This window comes from Podarcis melisellensis (genome assembly GCF_964234715.1).
Source record: "Podarcis melisellensis genome assembly, chromosome: 15".
Classification (NCBI taxonomy): domain Eukaryota; kingdom Metazoa; phylum Chordata; class Lepidosauria; order Squamata; family Lacertidae; genus Podarcis; species Podarcis melisellensis.
The window spans coordinates 40,508,631-40,522,163 of record NC_138532.1 but is presented as its reverse complement, the minus strand read 5'-3'; the positions used below and the strand labels follow the sequence as shown (position 1 = coordinate 40,522,163).

At 45.1% G+C, this 13,533-nt stretch overlaps 2 protein-coding genes across 5 annotated transcripts in view; one reads left to right on the top strand and one right to left on the bottom strand.

The window, feature by feature from the left end:
* Positions 1 to 3,113: 3,113 nt before the first annotated feature.
* Positions 3,114 to 5,698, bottom strand: PTRH2 (peptidyl-tRNA hydrolase 2). 2 transcript variants are annotated; one of them, XM_081890742.1, is made up of 2 exons: positions 5,606 to 5,698; positions 3,114 to 3,791 (listed from the first exon to the last, which is right to left on the bottom strand). In XM_081890742.1, the coding sequence occupies exon 2, from the start codon at positions 3,782 to 3,784 to the stop codon at positions 3,266 to 3,268; it is 519 nt and encodes a 172-aa protein (XP_081746868.1). In that variant the 5' UTR covers positions 3,785 to 3,791; positions 5,606 to 5,698; the 3' UTR covers positions 3,114 to 3,265. The 2 variants fall into 2 exon arrangements, with proteins under 2 accessions (XP_081746868.1, XP_081746867.1); XM_081890741.1 differs by lacking the exon at positions 5,606 to 5,698 and adding an exon at positions 5,301 to 5,594.
* A 74-nt stretch (positions 5,699 to 5,772) lies between these two features.
* VMP1 (vacuole membrane protein 1) overlaps positions 5,773 to 13,533 on the top strand; it is a 107,625-nt gene continuing 99,864 nt past the window's right edge. The window contains exon 1 of one of the 3 annotated variants that reach the window (XM_081890575.1): positions 5,773 to 5,923. The gene's annotated coding sequence lies outside the window, so the exon portion shown is untranslated. Of the gene's footprint in view, positions 5,924 to 6,439; positions 6,459 to 13,533 lie in introns of those variants that run through there. The other 2 variants (XM_081890578.1, XM_081890580.1) reach the window with 2 other exon arrangements.

Here is a 13,533-nt window from a genome sequence, read left to right as displayed (position 1 = left end):
TCAACGAGAGAGCAGGGATGGATAAGGGGGCTGTGTCCGCTCTTCCCATGCATAGACCACAATCCCAAGATTCCCAGCTTTTTCTTTTTTTAAAAAAAAGCAAGTTTATAGCATTTGTAGAACCTGAGATATAAGGCAAAATGTACAGGCACTATTCTCATTTGGGAATGGAGAAGGGTTAGGGTTAGAAGCTACCCTCCCCATCCTTCCAGGGCTCTTAATTTACACACACACACACACACACACACACACACACACACACACACACACACGGCAGTATTGTCTAGTATGCTGACATGTAGTGACTCTCCATGATTTCAAACTGATTGATAGTGAAACTGTCTACTCTCAAGCGGCTGCCATCCAATGGAAGTGGCAAGATGGAATAATTAAGAGTTTGGATTTTGTGGGTACTTTTTAAATCAAAGGCTAACAAACTTATTTTGACACAAATTTCATCATGGACTAAACCCCATTTTGTCAGATGCATGAAGTGAAATCTCAGTTGGAAGGTATTATAAAAGGGGGCAAATGTAAGGTGGGAGTTGAGTGGCAATGAAACGCAGACATTGCAGTTAAGTGATAATTAGAGCTAAGTGTTCGTGAAATTGGTGCAGCATTCTTACAGCAGCACATTGCTGATCACGTACTCAGCACTGCTGAGATGGTGTTTGTTTTTTTAAAAGGTAGAACTTTAATTGATTTCCAATAATACAATGAGGCAGAGTCAGTTGCAAGAAACTATCACAGCAAAGTTATCCTGGCCTTTGTGGCTAATTAACTCGTTAGGGTGTCCCTGGAGATAACAAAGATACAGTTTTGGATTCACAGTTGTAGTGACTCGTATTTTCCCAAGTTAACAGCTGTACATTTAACTGCAAAGGGTGGGGGGCGGAGTTGCACTGCTACATCCAACCCTACTGCCAGTTCAAAGGCTAACTCCACCCTTGATTCAGCTCTTTGCCTACATGGTTGAATAAATCTTCTTCCATGCCAAAAAGCAACTTGCTTTTCTGGCTTGAGCACATGAGCCGGACAAGTACGGTGACTTAATGTGCTTTATGTGTTAACTCTTAATGTTCCTCTTCTGGGCATAGATTAGCATAGATGTGTCTGACAAGGCCTTTTCTAGAGTGGCACCCCACATCTAAAACAACCCCACTAATTCCAGCTGACACTATATTAGCCAGTGAAAACCTGCCTGTTTGTCCAGATGTTTGAGTGTTCCTGCTTGATCTCTGTATTTTTTATATATAAATTTTGGTTTTAGGTTAAAATGGTTTTTACTGTATTGGATATCAGTGAGGAGATTTCACCCCTCCCATATCCAAGAATCTCCTGATCATCTCTGCTGACTCTCCAGAGAGGAGGAGCAGTGTTCTGCTCTCTACTTATTCTACTCCAGCACCAAGTCAGTCAGTGTGTCGGAGAGAGAGAGACTGAGTGTTAGAGATCGTGTGTAGAGATAAGGTTGCTGCTAAGAGCAGCTGCAGACACTCAGTGTAGTGTAGCATTCTTTATGCTTAGAGAACCCATTAAGCTCTGTATATAGTTGTATAGTAGTTGTAGATAGAATAAAGAAGATATTCTACAGAGCTGCTCTCCAAGTCGTTTATATACTCTGCTAGACTCTGCTGTGTGACGACTGTCTACTTGTGGAAGCGAATCCGGTGCTCACAACTCTAAGCTGTGAGTCCACAGCACTTTGACCTGTTCCTGTGCAGAAGGTGGTCTCTGGAAGTGCTACCCAGCTCGCCTAGCCCAGTCGGGGCTGAAGTGCATGAGTTCAGTTGGTGGTACTGGCTCAAGGGCGATGCTAACAACCAGATAGTGATTGCTTGGGTGTCAGAGAAAGAACTAAGCTGAAATCCCCTTGTGGGAAAGCATGTGGCCCCTGGAAGCCTCCCTAAGAGGGAATGTGGCCCTTAGGCTGGAAAAGCCCCCACCAGCATGGCCTTAGGGCTGCCAGTTCCCAAATCATGCCACAATGGGATCAGTCAGGCCTTGAAAACTTATTCCACCATGCTGTTTGAGTCTACTGCTCTGGCAGAGTACACACTATGGATTTAAAGTACAGTTTCCTCCAAAGAATCTTGGGAACTATAGCTTACCCCTCTCAGAGCTACAATTCCTAGGATCATTAACAGTCCCCAGGATTTGGAGGTAGGTCCAGTTGGACATCATTGAGGTTTCTTCCATGAAAATATGCAAAGGTTTGCTCTGTTACTATACGAAGAGCCCACAGCTGTGGAGGAGGAAGTGTGCTTTGTTTCTTCTAGGAGAAGATGAAGACAAGTGTAGAAATGACTGTAAAAATGGTTAAGAACCTGCAGTTTTCCTTTGCCTGCATTTTACTAATTCAAAGGGCTGTTCTAATGGGTGAAAAAAGGCAAGTTAAAAAACTTGTCCAGCTACAAGCAGCAGGGGTGCTGCTACTGCTTCATTGCTGCCCTAGTCATTGAAATCGAAGACTGAGCTAACAGATGGATTTTGTTTTGTCATGAAGGCAAGATACACTGCTGCAAATATCAGGATGCTGTTGCTAGACAGCAACAATAAATGCGGCCCTTCAGGCCTCTCCATCTGGCTCTTGGAACTCTTCCCCAGACCACAGACAAAGTTTTTGCTCAGCTGGAATATCCTTTAACTCTTTTCAGATCATACTTATGCATATGTGAATGACAACAAAGAACTCTGTAGGATGCCCACCTTTACATTCCTCACCTCAGAATTGAGTCTTTAAAACAAGGATGGTCTGGCTACCTGTGGCTGACCAGAGGTTCCTACGCTACAACTCCCATCATCCCAAACCACGGGTTGTGCTGGCTGAGGCGGATGGGAGTCTGAGTCCAGCAACACCTAAGGAGTGACAAGTTCCTCATCCCAGGAACAATGTCCATATTCCTAAAAACTGTCCCTTCAGACTGACCATTTTCAAAGAGCCAATTCTCTATTTTAAAAATAAATAAATCCACAAAGCCTGCCCCAGAGAACCAGGTTTCACCCTGTACTTACTATACATGTCCTTATTTTTTTCCTCCTATCAACAATTTCCTAGGACAGTAAGTTCAAGGATCATGTTTAACCAGCAGACAACAAAGAAGCAGAGCGTGGACAGATAACCTGTTGCATTTTATGTATTCCAAATACTGAAAGGCAATGAAAAATAAACTATGATCCTGCTCAATAATCATTGTTTTTAAGGGGTTGTTTGCTTTAAATCTGTACAGTTGATATCATTATCTCTGGGCTAGATGCTCCGTATTTAGTAAAGTTTTAAATGGCCAGAGACTTTGTCCACAACCTCCACTGGTCCTGGTCCGATGCCGAGGACAGTCCGCGAACCTGGGGCTATCTGCGTACGGCCCGCATCTTGGATTAAGCTCACTGTCAGGCCCAGCGTTTTGGCCTCGCCCAGGAGCTGAAGCAGCGTTTCCTCGTCAGGAGCTTTGAGGACCACCTTGGGCTGTCCGCAATACTCCCACTGCTTCAGGAGTTCAGGGTTTCGGCGCTGGATTTGTTTGTAGGCTGAGACAGCCGCATGGGAGCACTGGGCTGCCACTTTGCCCTTCTGCATCTTCAGGTCGTTCCGGACAACAATCACCATCTTGAATTCGCCGCTTTCGCCCATGACAGTGGCTTCGTTGCCCAGTTCATTGGCAAGCTGGGTCATTCTGGCTTTGGATGGTCGCAAGAACCGGGCTCGAATGCTCCAGCCCAGGCATACCCCACAGGCAACACCAGCAATTATACTGAAGAGACCGGGCTTGGAAAGGTAATCCATAGTACATCTAGCGATCAAAGACAAGAGGAATGTTAGGAGGACCTAAGGAGTGCTCAGGAAAATGGAAATTGCAGCCTTCACGACAACAAAGCCATGCAGAAGGTACCAAGTTCAAAGCTGGGCAACTGCCAGCTGCATCTGGGAAACACTGAAAGCTTAGAGAGTGTTGGTGTAAACCAGCCTTCACCTACCTGGCGAAGATGATGCAGGCTCCCACTCACACCATCCCTTGCCATGGGTCATGTGGGGTGCTGGGAGTTGTAGTTCAAAGCTGTTCAGTTTCTGTTAATTGATTCTCATGAAAACTTACAGATTCTGGCTTCACACAATTAACTCAAGGCAGTGTCAATTTACTTTTGGCAGAAAGCCAAGGTCTGCTTGACCTAGAAACTACTTACTCTGATTGGTTAACGACCAGCACTCAACTGTTATTTAGGAATGCTAGCACAGTTTGTGTTGGGTGTGTTAGGAGTAGGAGTGCTGTGTATGGTTAAGAGAGAGAGAGAGAGAGAGAGAGAGAGGATTTATTTTGCTTTGTTTTTGTATGCAGAAACTCTGCTGGTTTTATTTTTTCCTTTTAATAAATCCTGTAAATAGTTATTCTGAGTCTAGCTGACTAGTCATTTCCACCTCAACTAGCTTCTTCGCTGTGCAGGAAAACTCTGCTACGTTTGGGCTAAAGCCATTAGAGCTATGCCTGACACTTCAAAGTTCCACAAGAGAGAACAGGATATTTTCAGGGGCGGTGGGGGGAGGGGAGGCAATGGGTTTGTAGGCCAAGGGTCCTCAACTCATAGGCTAACTCTTACATACAGTATTGAAATTGTGCCAAATGATACTTAATTCTGTATTTTCCTGTTGTTGCGAGCTACCCTAGCACCTTATAGGGGACAAAGGGGTGGAATAAATCAAATGGGTTGTACCCAACTAGGAAGCTGAACCCACCAAAATGAATGGATCCAAGTTAGTAATTTCCATTCCTTTTCAATGGGTCTGCGTTTTCATTTCTTCCTATGAATCCGCAACCTGATTGGCCTACAGGAGAATCCCGGAATTAGCCAATCACGTGGGGCCCATTGTGTAAATAATGTATATAAAGCAGACATTCTGGGGGAACTTCCATTCCTCCTCACCACTATGAGCTGAATAAAGAGCATGACATCCACTCTCGACTCCAAGTATATTTCAGTTGTAACCGTCGTTTTGTCTTTGGGTGAAGGGCGATATGGAAAATTAATTAAAAATAGTAAAAATAATACTAATAAACTAATAAATAATCGGCCAGAGTTTTCATTTAAGGACCCCATCTTTGGCGGCCAGCTTCACAGTAAATTTACACATGCGAGTGAGTTTTCTTTTTTTTTAAGGCGGAGAGGCCTAAGAGTCCGAACTGACTTCTTTGGCTTCCCCACTATATTTGCATAAATCTGCATATCTTCACCTGAGTCACAGGCGCGCTCCTTGGGACCCTCCCCACCCTTTCTCTCCCCTTCCCGCCGCCTCCGCGTCTCCTCACCAGCCACTCGTCGCCTCCTCGCGCCGCCGACCAGCCTCAGAGCAGGAGCCACGATGCGAGCCGGCAGTCGACGTCACAAACACGGCTAGCCAATCGCAACACCGCGCGTGCCTTTATCGAAGGCTGCCCCGCCCCCTCCTCCCAACGGCCTGTGGGCGACGTCAAATGACGGCCGGCCAATCGCCTCGCCCTTTTGCGTGACGCCACACGCACACCGACCAATCGGAAAGCGCGCTTGCCAACTGAAATAGTTGTATTTTTTCTCTCTTCCCAGCCCCCTCCCGCCTTTTTTTTATTTTTTAAACCTTTCCTTTCCCTGTAATGAAGCTGAGAAGAGAAAGACGAGATCCGAAAAAGGAAGGCACGTGAGGAGACGCCGACGCCGCCAACCGGCGCCGCGCAGGAAATGACATCACCGCGCCCGGAAGCGACGGGGAAGAGACCGGCTTTCCGGTCGGTGGGCGGGGCCGAGCGGAGAGCCCTCCCCCGACTTCCGGGTTGGCCCGAAGCCCGGAGGTAACATCAAGAGCGGCAGGAGGAGGAGGAGGCGGAGACGGAGGAGGAGAGGAAGAAGCCGGACGGAGCCGGGGCTGCCGCGCGCCTGTGGGAAGAGAGCGAGCGAAGTAAGCGGCGGGGGCCTGAGGGGGGGCGGCCTCCGCTGCCTACGGGTCCCCCGGAGGGACACGGGGCAGGCGAGGCGAGCGCGGAGTCTCTCCCCCCGCGCCCCCGTTCCTGCGCTTTTATTATCCTGTCAGGAAAGGCAGCGAGAGACCCCGGCGGTGGTCTCGGGGTGGGGAGGTTCCCCCTCTCCAACGGTTCTCCCTCCTTCGGTTTCAGAGCTGCCTGTGGGCTGTGACTAACCAAGTTCTCCTCAGAGTAGACCCATTGGAACCAGCGGGGTCTCAGTCCGCCCTCTCCCCTTGATTTCAATGGGTCTACCCTGAGAAAGGTCAGCGCCGGATACAACCCGATGGAGCTGAGTTAGTGATAGAATTGTGGAGCTGGAAGGGACCACCAGGGTCATCTAGTCCAACCCCCTGCAAGGCAGGGATCTTGCGCCCAATGCGAGGCTCGAACCCACGACCCTGAAATTAAGAGCCTCATGCTCGACCAACTGAGCTAGTCGTGTCCTTTGATTTCAGTGGGTCTTCTCTGAAGGTAGGCGGGAGCTGGGCAGCAGCTGTTGTTTGGGGGATGGGGGGTGGGCTTCTCTTTCTTCATCTAGCTCTCTTCTTCAGTTGGGGGCAAGGACCCTTCTTGTGACTCCAGTGTGAGGGCAGTGGTTGGATGGTTGGGTGAGAGAAAGAAATAATGGGCTAGGTTCAAATTCTGCCTTGGAACCCAACTATCTCTGTCTGTTAGTTCTGCTCAGAGTAGACGCAGTGAAATGAATGGATGCACGTTGGGCATGTCCATTGATCTCAATGTGCTTGATCCAAGCATGGCTAAGATTGGATGCAGTCTTATTATATAAATAAAAAATAAATAAAGACCAGCTTTCTATTAACTTGTCTTTGAAATCTGAGAAACTACTTAGGCTTGTATCTGACTTAAGTCTGCAATCTTATACACACTTGGCAGTAAGTCTCATTGAGGACAGTGGAACTTCTTACTGTACAGCATAGATTTGTACTGCAAGTCATCTCCTTGAAAATGAATGGGTCTGCCCTGAGTATGATTCACAGTACAAACTTATGCTTGCTTACTCAGTATGCCCCATAGAGTTGAGTGGGACTTACCCCTGGGTAGCCGAGTCTCTACTCAGTTACAGCATCAGTTTTTTCTTTAATTTGGTTTATTTTATATACATTTGATTATCTTCTCAATGTCCATGGGCTCTTCATAGAAGCTCTTATTTATTTAATCTTCTGTATTTTGCAGTATGTAGATATTTTAAAGGGGACGGGTCTTTGCCCCAAGGAGCTTACAGACTAAACACTGAGAGCATTAGAGACACATTAACAGCAGGGATTGAAATATTGGCACATGTGTTTGTGTATACGTTTCTGTTTGGTATGAAGAATTGAGTGTGGAGCAGGAAGGATTTCAATTATTGATTACTTAACGGAAATGAATGTTTTGGACTTGCGTGTTAGTAGGGCAGCCAAACCCAGTTGCAGTTGTCATCTAACAGATGGAAAGAAGAGCTTTTCTTTGGTTCAACTTGTGGCAGAGTGTCATCAAGGAGAGAACAGCCTTTCCAATTATTAAAGATCTAAAATTTTGGACAACTGGTTTTCTTGTATGCTGAAAGTATGAATGCACTTTGGAAGACAATTCCACTTATTTTCCCGTCACATGGGGGGGAAAGCCATAAGGCCATGGGGTGCTAGTGGGGCAAGAGGGACAGCAATCCCATCCCATGAACCAGGCTCACTGCTTTCATTTCTATCCCAGGCTCACCACTTTCTTTCTTTTTTAAAAAAAGAGTAAGCTTCTGGCATTCATAGAACCTGAGATGCAAGGCAAAATATACAGTACCGTGTGTAAGAGAGGCCAGCCTCCTCCCTGGGTTTCAGTGTTTTACTCCCCACAACCTCAAAAAATTCCTGCAGACACTCGTACAAAGACTGTGGGCCATGAGGCACAGGGAGAGAGCAGCTGGATAGCTGCTGTGTTGTTATTTTTAAGTAAGTATTTCTGCTGCCATGGCTTGTCATGCCACAATACTGTAAGGATTCGAAAATGTGCACCTGCTGAAATTCCCTCTTTTGGCCACCTGAGAGCTCTTGTGAAGTTGAAACATGATAATGGCAGTTTCCTCTTAGGAGTCTTACAAAAGTGATTCATAGATTTGTAGAGTTGGATGGGACCAATAGGGTCATTTGGCTAACCCCCTGAAATCTGGAATCCTGCCCACAGCCGTCCCTGGGTGGGCTCGAACCACCAACCTTCTGGTTAACAGCCAGATGGGATAGTGATGATGCTACTACCCTCTCTATCTTCTTCTTTGCCCCCAGTTTACTGAACAAAATATTCAACTTGTTTCTGGAGTGTGTCCCACACATGCTCGCACGCACACATTCCCATTGACACAACATTACCACAGGAATGTTGATTTCCTCACTTCACTGAGGTGGCAACAGCTTATTGCCCTGTTAAGAGCAGCTGGGCTAATGCCCTTTCTACCCACTCACCTTAGATAATACTTTGGGTGCCTCCTCATGACCTCATGTCATTCTGACTTGCTTGCAGGGAGGCTAGACAATGTTGTTTCAAAGCAAGCATTACCCCCACATTTTCCCATCACTTTCCTTATTGCAAAAAGCCCCGAATTTTTGGGAAGCAGATTTGTTGCTCAAGACCTCCCGGGTCGGCTTCAGTTGCGCAACCTGGACTTGCCTGTTTGCACTTGAACCCCAACCAAAAATAGCAACAGGCCAGAAGTGCCCTTCAGACTCAGTTTCTGGTAGTAATAAAAGAGATCAGTTTTCTTTTTGGCTTTCCCCTGATCCCAGCCCTGGCTGACAGTGTTTGGATAGTGTCTCGCAAGCTAGCAGTGAAACTTTAGAACGAGGAAATTGGTGGTTAGATTCTTTTTTTATTGTTGTTGTTTTCAAATTGAGGCTCGACTGCAGCCCTCTTTTTTTTCAAAAGGTCAGTTTGAGGCAGAATCTCTCTTCAAGACCTTCACACCAGAACAGTCCCTCTCCTCGTTCCCGTTGCTCCCTCTGGTGTCTGAATCTCACATCATTCTCATCTAGCCTCTTGATTTAGCCTGCTTTTGAAGAAAGGAGTCCTGTGAACTTAACACAATTCAGATCAAGCTGTAATGCTGATTTATGGAAGATGTTTCTGATGGGTATTGTAGAGGCAGGAAGCTGGCACACTTTTGCAGAAAACATGTGAGGTTTTTGGCATTGATGATTGAGCAACTTAGCATTCGTGTATAGATTCAGTCAAGATGCTAACTGGGCTCATCCTATATCAGCCAACCTGGTCCCTTCCAGATGCTTTGGACTACAACTCCCATCAGCCCCAGCCAGCACATGGAGTTGTCGTCCAAAATTGGCGAAGTCTGTCTTATACAGTGGTACCTCAGGTTAAGTACTTAATTCGTTCCGGAGGTCCGTACTTAACCTGAAACCGTTCTTAACCTGAAGCACCACTTTAGCTAATGGGGCCTCCTGCTGCTGCCGCGCTGCCAGAGCACAATTTCTGTTCTCATCCTGAAGCAAAGTTCTTAACCCGAGATACTATTTCTGGGTTAGCAGAGTCTGTATCCTGAAGCGTATGTAACCTGAAGCGTATGTAACCTGAAGCGTATGTATCCCGAGGTACCACTGTACTGTAATTTTTTTAGGTATAATATCCCAGTTTATCTCAGTGCTTTCTCTACACTTGGGAAACTGAGATGAATTCTTTGTTTTTGATTGTCAGGCTCCAACCCTGAAGTCACAGAAAATATAGCCGAGTTCCTCACTTTAGCCATCAAAACAGGGTCAAAATTATTGAAAGGAAGATAAGTTCAAAGTCAAAATCTCCTGTATTTTTAAACTGTTTCCAGCTGTTTATTTTGTTTCACAAGATTTATATGCAGCTTAATTGTAATAAAGCCTTACAAAATGAAGAAAGCAATAAAATTATCAGTATAAAGCAGATAAAACCTACGTTATTTAAATTATTTTAAAAGTAATTAAAACAAACTGTAACCTGATTAACACACACACCAACATTCCATATGTCTGGAAAGGCTTGCCTAATCAAAAATATTTTTGTAGGCACTAGAAGAAGTACGGTGAAGTCTGCCTGTTTCAATAGGCAAGGAATTCCAAGATCACTTTCTGTTTATGAGTTTTGTTGTCTATTTATTTTAAAAGCTACAATTTGTGGGTGTATACCCTGTTTCCAGACCCCCTGCTGCTGTTGTCTCAATATCCCTGTAGTGCCATTATTTCAGTCTTTGATCAGTTTGTAAAATCTAAAAAGCAGCCCTGAAAGTTAGTTAGCTTTCTTCTTCCCAGTATGTGGATGAAGAATTGGAGCTGAGAGTGTTCTGTTGCAAAGGCAAGATTTGAATGGGACAGACCTCTGCTTTTGTGGCTATGTGCTTCTGTCCACAACACTGACCTCTTAATGCTTTGCAAATTATACTTCTGTGAGTGTGTGTATAAGTGGAAAAACGCTTTGGGAGTTTTGCCAGGAAGTGGCATTTAAAAATGTGAGAAATCGACTATAAGCCACTGCTTACGTTTGTGTGTGCTGTAGATCTCTCTCATTGATCTTGTTATCTTTGTTAATTGACAGGCTGGCTTTGTCCATCTGAAATACACTGCCGCCCATGAGAGGATATAATTGTAAAAAGCAGTTGCTCAAAGTTGGTACAAAGTCTCTCTCAAGACAGAGTCCAAAAGGCTTAATATTGGATCTTTGTGTGGTTTTTCACAAAGAACAAGGTTCACTTTGAATCCTTTAAGACTCAAAGGTTTCAAAGATAACCTGGTTCTGTCTGTTCTTTCTCAATAACTAGGCCTTTGGCTGAGTGAATATTCGGTGGCCTTCTAAATGTGTTTGTGGGTAGGTGGGGATTATTGCTTTTATTGTTATTATTATTAATTTTGTGTTCTCGTTTGATATTTTTATGCTGTGAGCTTCAGATGAAATGTGGTATGCAAATTTAATTAATACCACTACTACTAATGATGTATCTTGCTATCTGTTAACTCCTTCATCCTTGCCATTTCCCTCCTGCACGCTTTCTGTGTTTATTAAAAATATTGTGGTGATGAGTGTGAGCTAAGAGCCGGTTCAGATTTCTCCTCAGGTAGGAACTTGCCAAAGTCACCAAGAGCTGATTCACACTGTATAGTCAAAGCACATTCAACACACATTTAAAGCATGTGACATCAACAAAAGTATACTGGGAGCTGTAGTAGGTGAAGGGTGCTGGGAATTGTAGTTTTGTGAGGTGGAACTGCATTTCCCACAATTCTTTGGAGGAAGTAATGTGCTTTAAACGTGCGTTGGGTGTGCTTTAAATATATGATGTGGATCTGTTCTGGGTGTTTTTAGGCAAGGGAGCCTCTATGTTCCTCAGATTCAGTCCTATCTGCATTATTGCGGCGTATTAGTGTAATTTATATCCTGCACTTTCACTATAAGTGTGTGTTGTCCGGGGGCTAACAAATCATTTACAGAACAGTAATGCTGCTCCAGTAGGCCTCTTATGTTATTCTTCCTGCTTTTTGTAAGATTCGGAAATGGTGTCCCAAACTTTGTCATTTTTAATAATATTTTTTATTAAATTTTCTACTTTACAATTTCAAATAAATATTTTGCAAAATTTAAAATATCCAGTGACTTCTTCTCTTTCCGTGGTTCATTTTACCATGGTTCATCCCTGCATATTTTACAATAGCCATTCAAATCATTTTTCTACTCTGCTGAATGTTGAATTTATCTTAATGCTGCCAGCATTTTCAGCTGTACAGTTATTTTCCATACACTCAATAAACATTTTCCATTCTTCTTTAAAGACATGTTCTTCTTGCTCTCTTATTCTATATGTTAAATCTGCAAGTTATGCATATTCTGTCAACTTGAGTTCCCAATTCTCTTTAGTTGGGACCTTGCTCACTTTCCATTTTTGGGCTAACAAAACATGGGCCGCAGTTGTTGCATACATGAATAACTTTTTCTGACACCTGGGGATTTCAGTCTGGGTTATCCCCAGCAGAAAGGACTATGGGTTTTTTGAGGGGAAAGTAATTTAAACATTTTTTTCAGTTCATTATAAATAATTTCCCAATACTCTTTCCTTTTTGCATGTCCACCATATGTGAAAGAACATTCCCTCCACATCTTTACACTTCCAACACTTACCGTATTTTTCGCCCTATAGGACGCACTTTTCCCCCTCCAAAAATGAAGGGGATATGTGTTCGTCCTATGGGGCGAATGCAGGCTTTCGCTGAAGCCTGTAGAGCGAGAGGCATCGGTGCGCACCGACCCCTCTTGCTCTCCAGGCTTCAGGAAGCTATCCGCAAGCCTTCCCGCCGGACTCCCAAGGCTTGCGGACAGCAGCCTGCAGCCCGAAACCCGGGGAGCGCAGCGGAGTGCACCTCAGGCTTCGGGCAGCTCTCCACAAGCCTGGGGAGACCGGCGGGAGTTGCCGCCAGACTCCCCAGGCTTGTGGTTAGCAGCCTGCAGCCCGAAGCCTGGGCCGCGCTGAGTAGCGCGCCCCGGGCTTCGGACAGAGTTCCCGTCGGGCTCCCAAGGCTTGCAGATAGTCTGTTCTGGGGTCGGGGGAAGCTCGGGCTTCCCCCGCCCTGCTCCTGGGGGGGGGAAATATTTTTTTTCTTAATCCCCCCCAAAAAACCTAGGTGCGCCCTATAGGGCGAAAAATACGGTATCTGATTCTGTCTTGTAAATCTTAGCCAACCTATTCAGAATTAAGTACCATCTATGAATCATTTTCAAATAGTTCCCTTTCAAAGAATAACATGCTGTAAATTTCAAGTCGCTTTTCCAAAGTTCCTCCCAGAGGTGAAGATCTATATTGTGTCCTATATCTATTGCCCAGTGCGTCATTGAAGCTTTAAGTAGGTCGTCTTTTGTTTCCCATTCTAATAATATCTTTGCCATTTATACACTTATTCCAGTTCCTCCCACCCCCAAACACCCCCCCCCCCAAATCCATTCATAATAAGGGGAAAGCTTATTCAGTCAGTCTTTAAAGTTGATTGATGTAGTGAGGATGTCTTCACTTCATTTCAAACTCATTTATGAGAGTGAGAATCAAAGCTGGAGGAGACCTTGCGTTTCCTAACACCAGTGTGTGTGTGTGTGTGTGTGTGTTCTTTCTCCCTTTGCTGAGGCACCATGTTCATTCATGAGCAGCTGTGTTGCCATAGGATTGGCGGGGAGAATTGCTGGGGGTTGAAGAAGGGGGAAGTGTGATGGATTTTAAAGCGTCTGACTTGCGAGGAGCAGAATTCGTGATCTAAATATAGCCACCTCTGAGTTGGAGGGTTAGAGATGAAGCGAGAGACTAGCCCCTTGGTTTTGAAGCTGGGTTTCACTGGCTTTCGATCGCTGAGGCCCTCATTTTTCCTTCTGTGGTTTAAAACTGGGGGCTGCGTTTAGAGTATTGATTGGAAAGAGTTAAGCACAAAACAGTGAGATCTGGGGTGCATTTGCACCTTGCGCTAAGCCATGGTTAATGGTTTCCTCTGAACGTGCTGATCAATTCTACATCGTTTCCCCCTCCTCCCCTTACAACATGAGAGCAGCA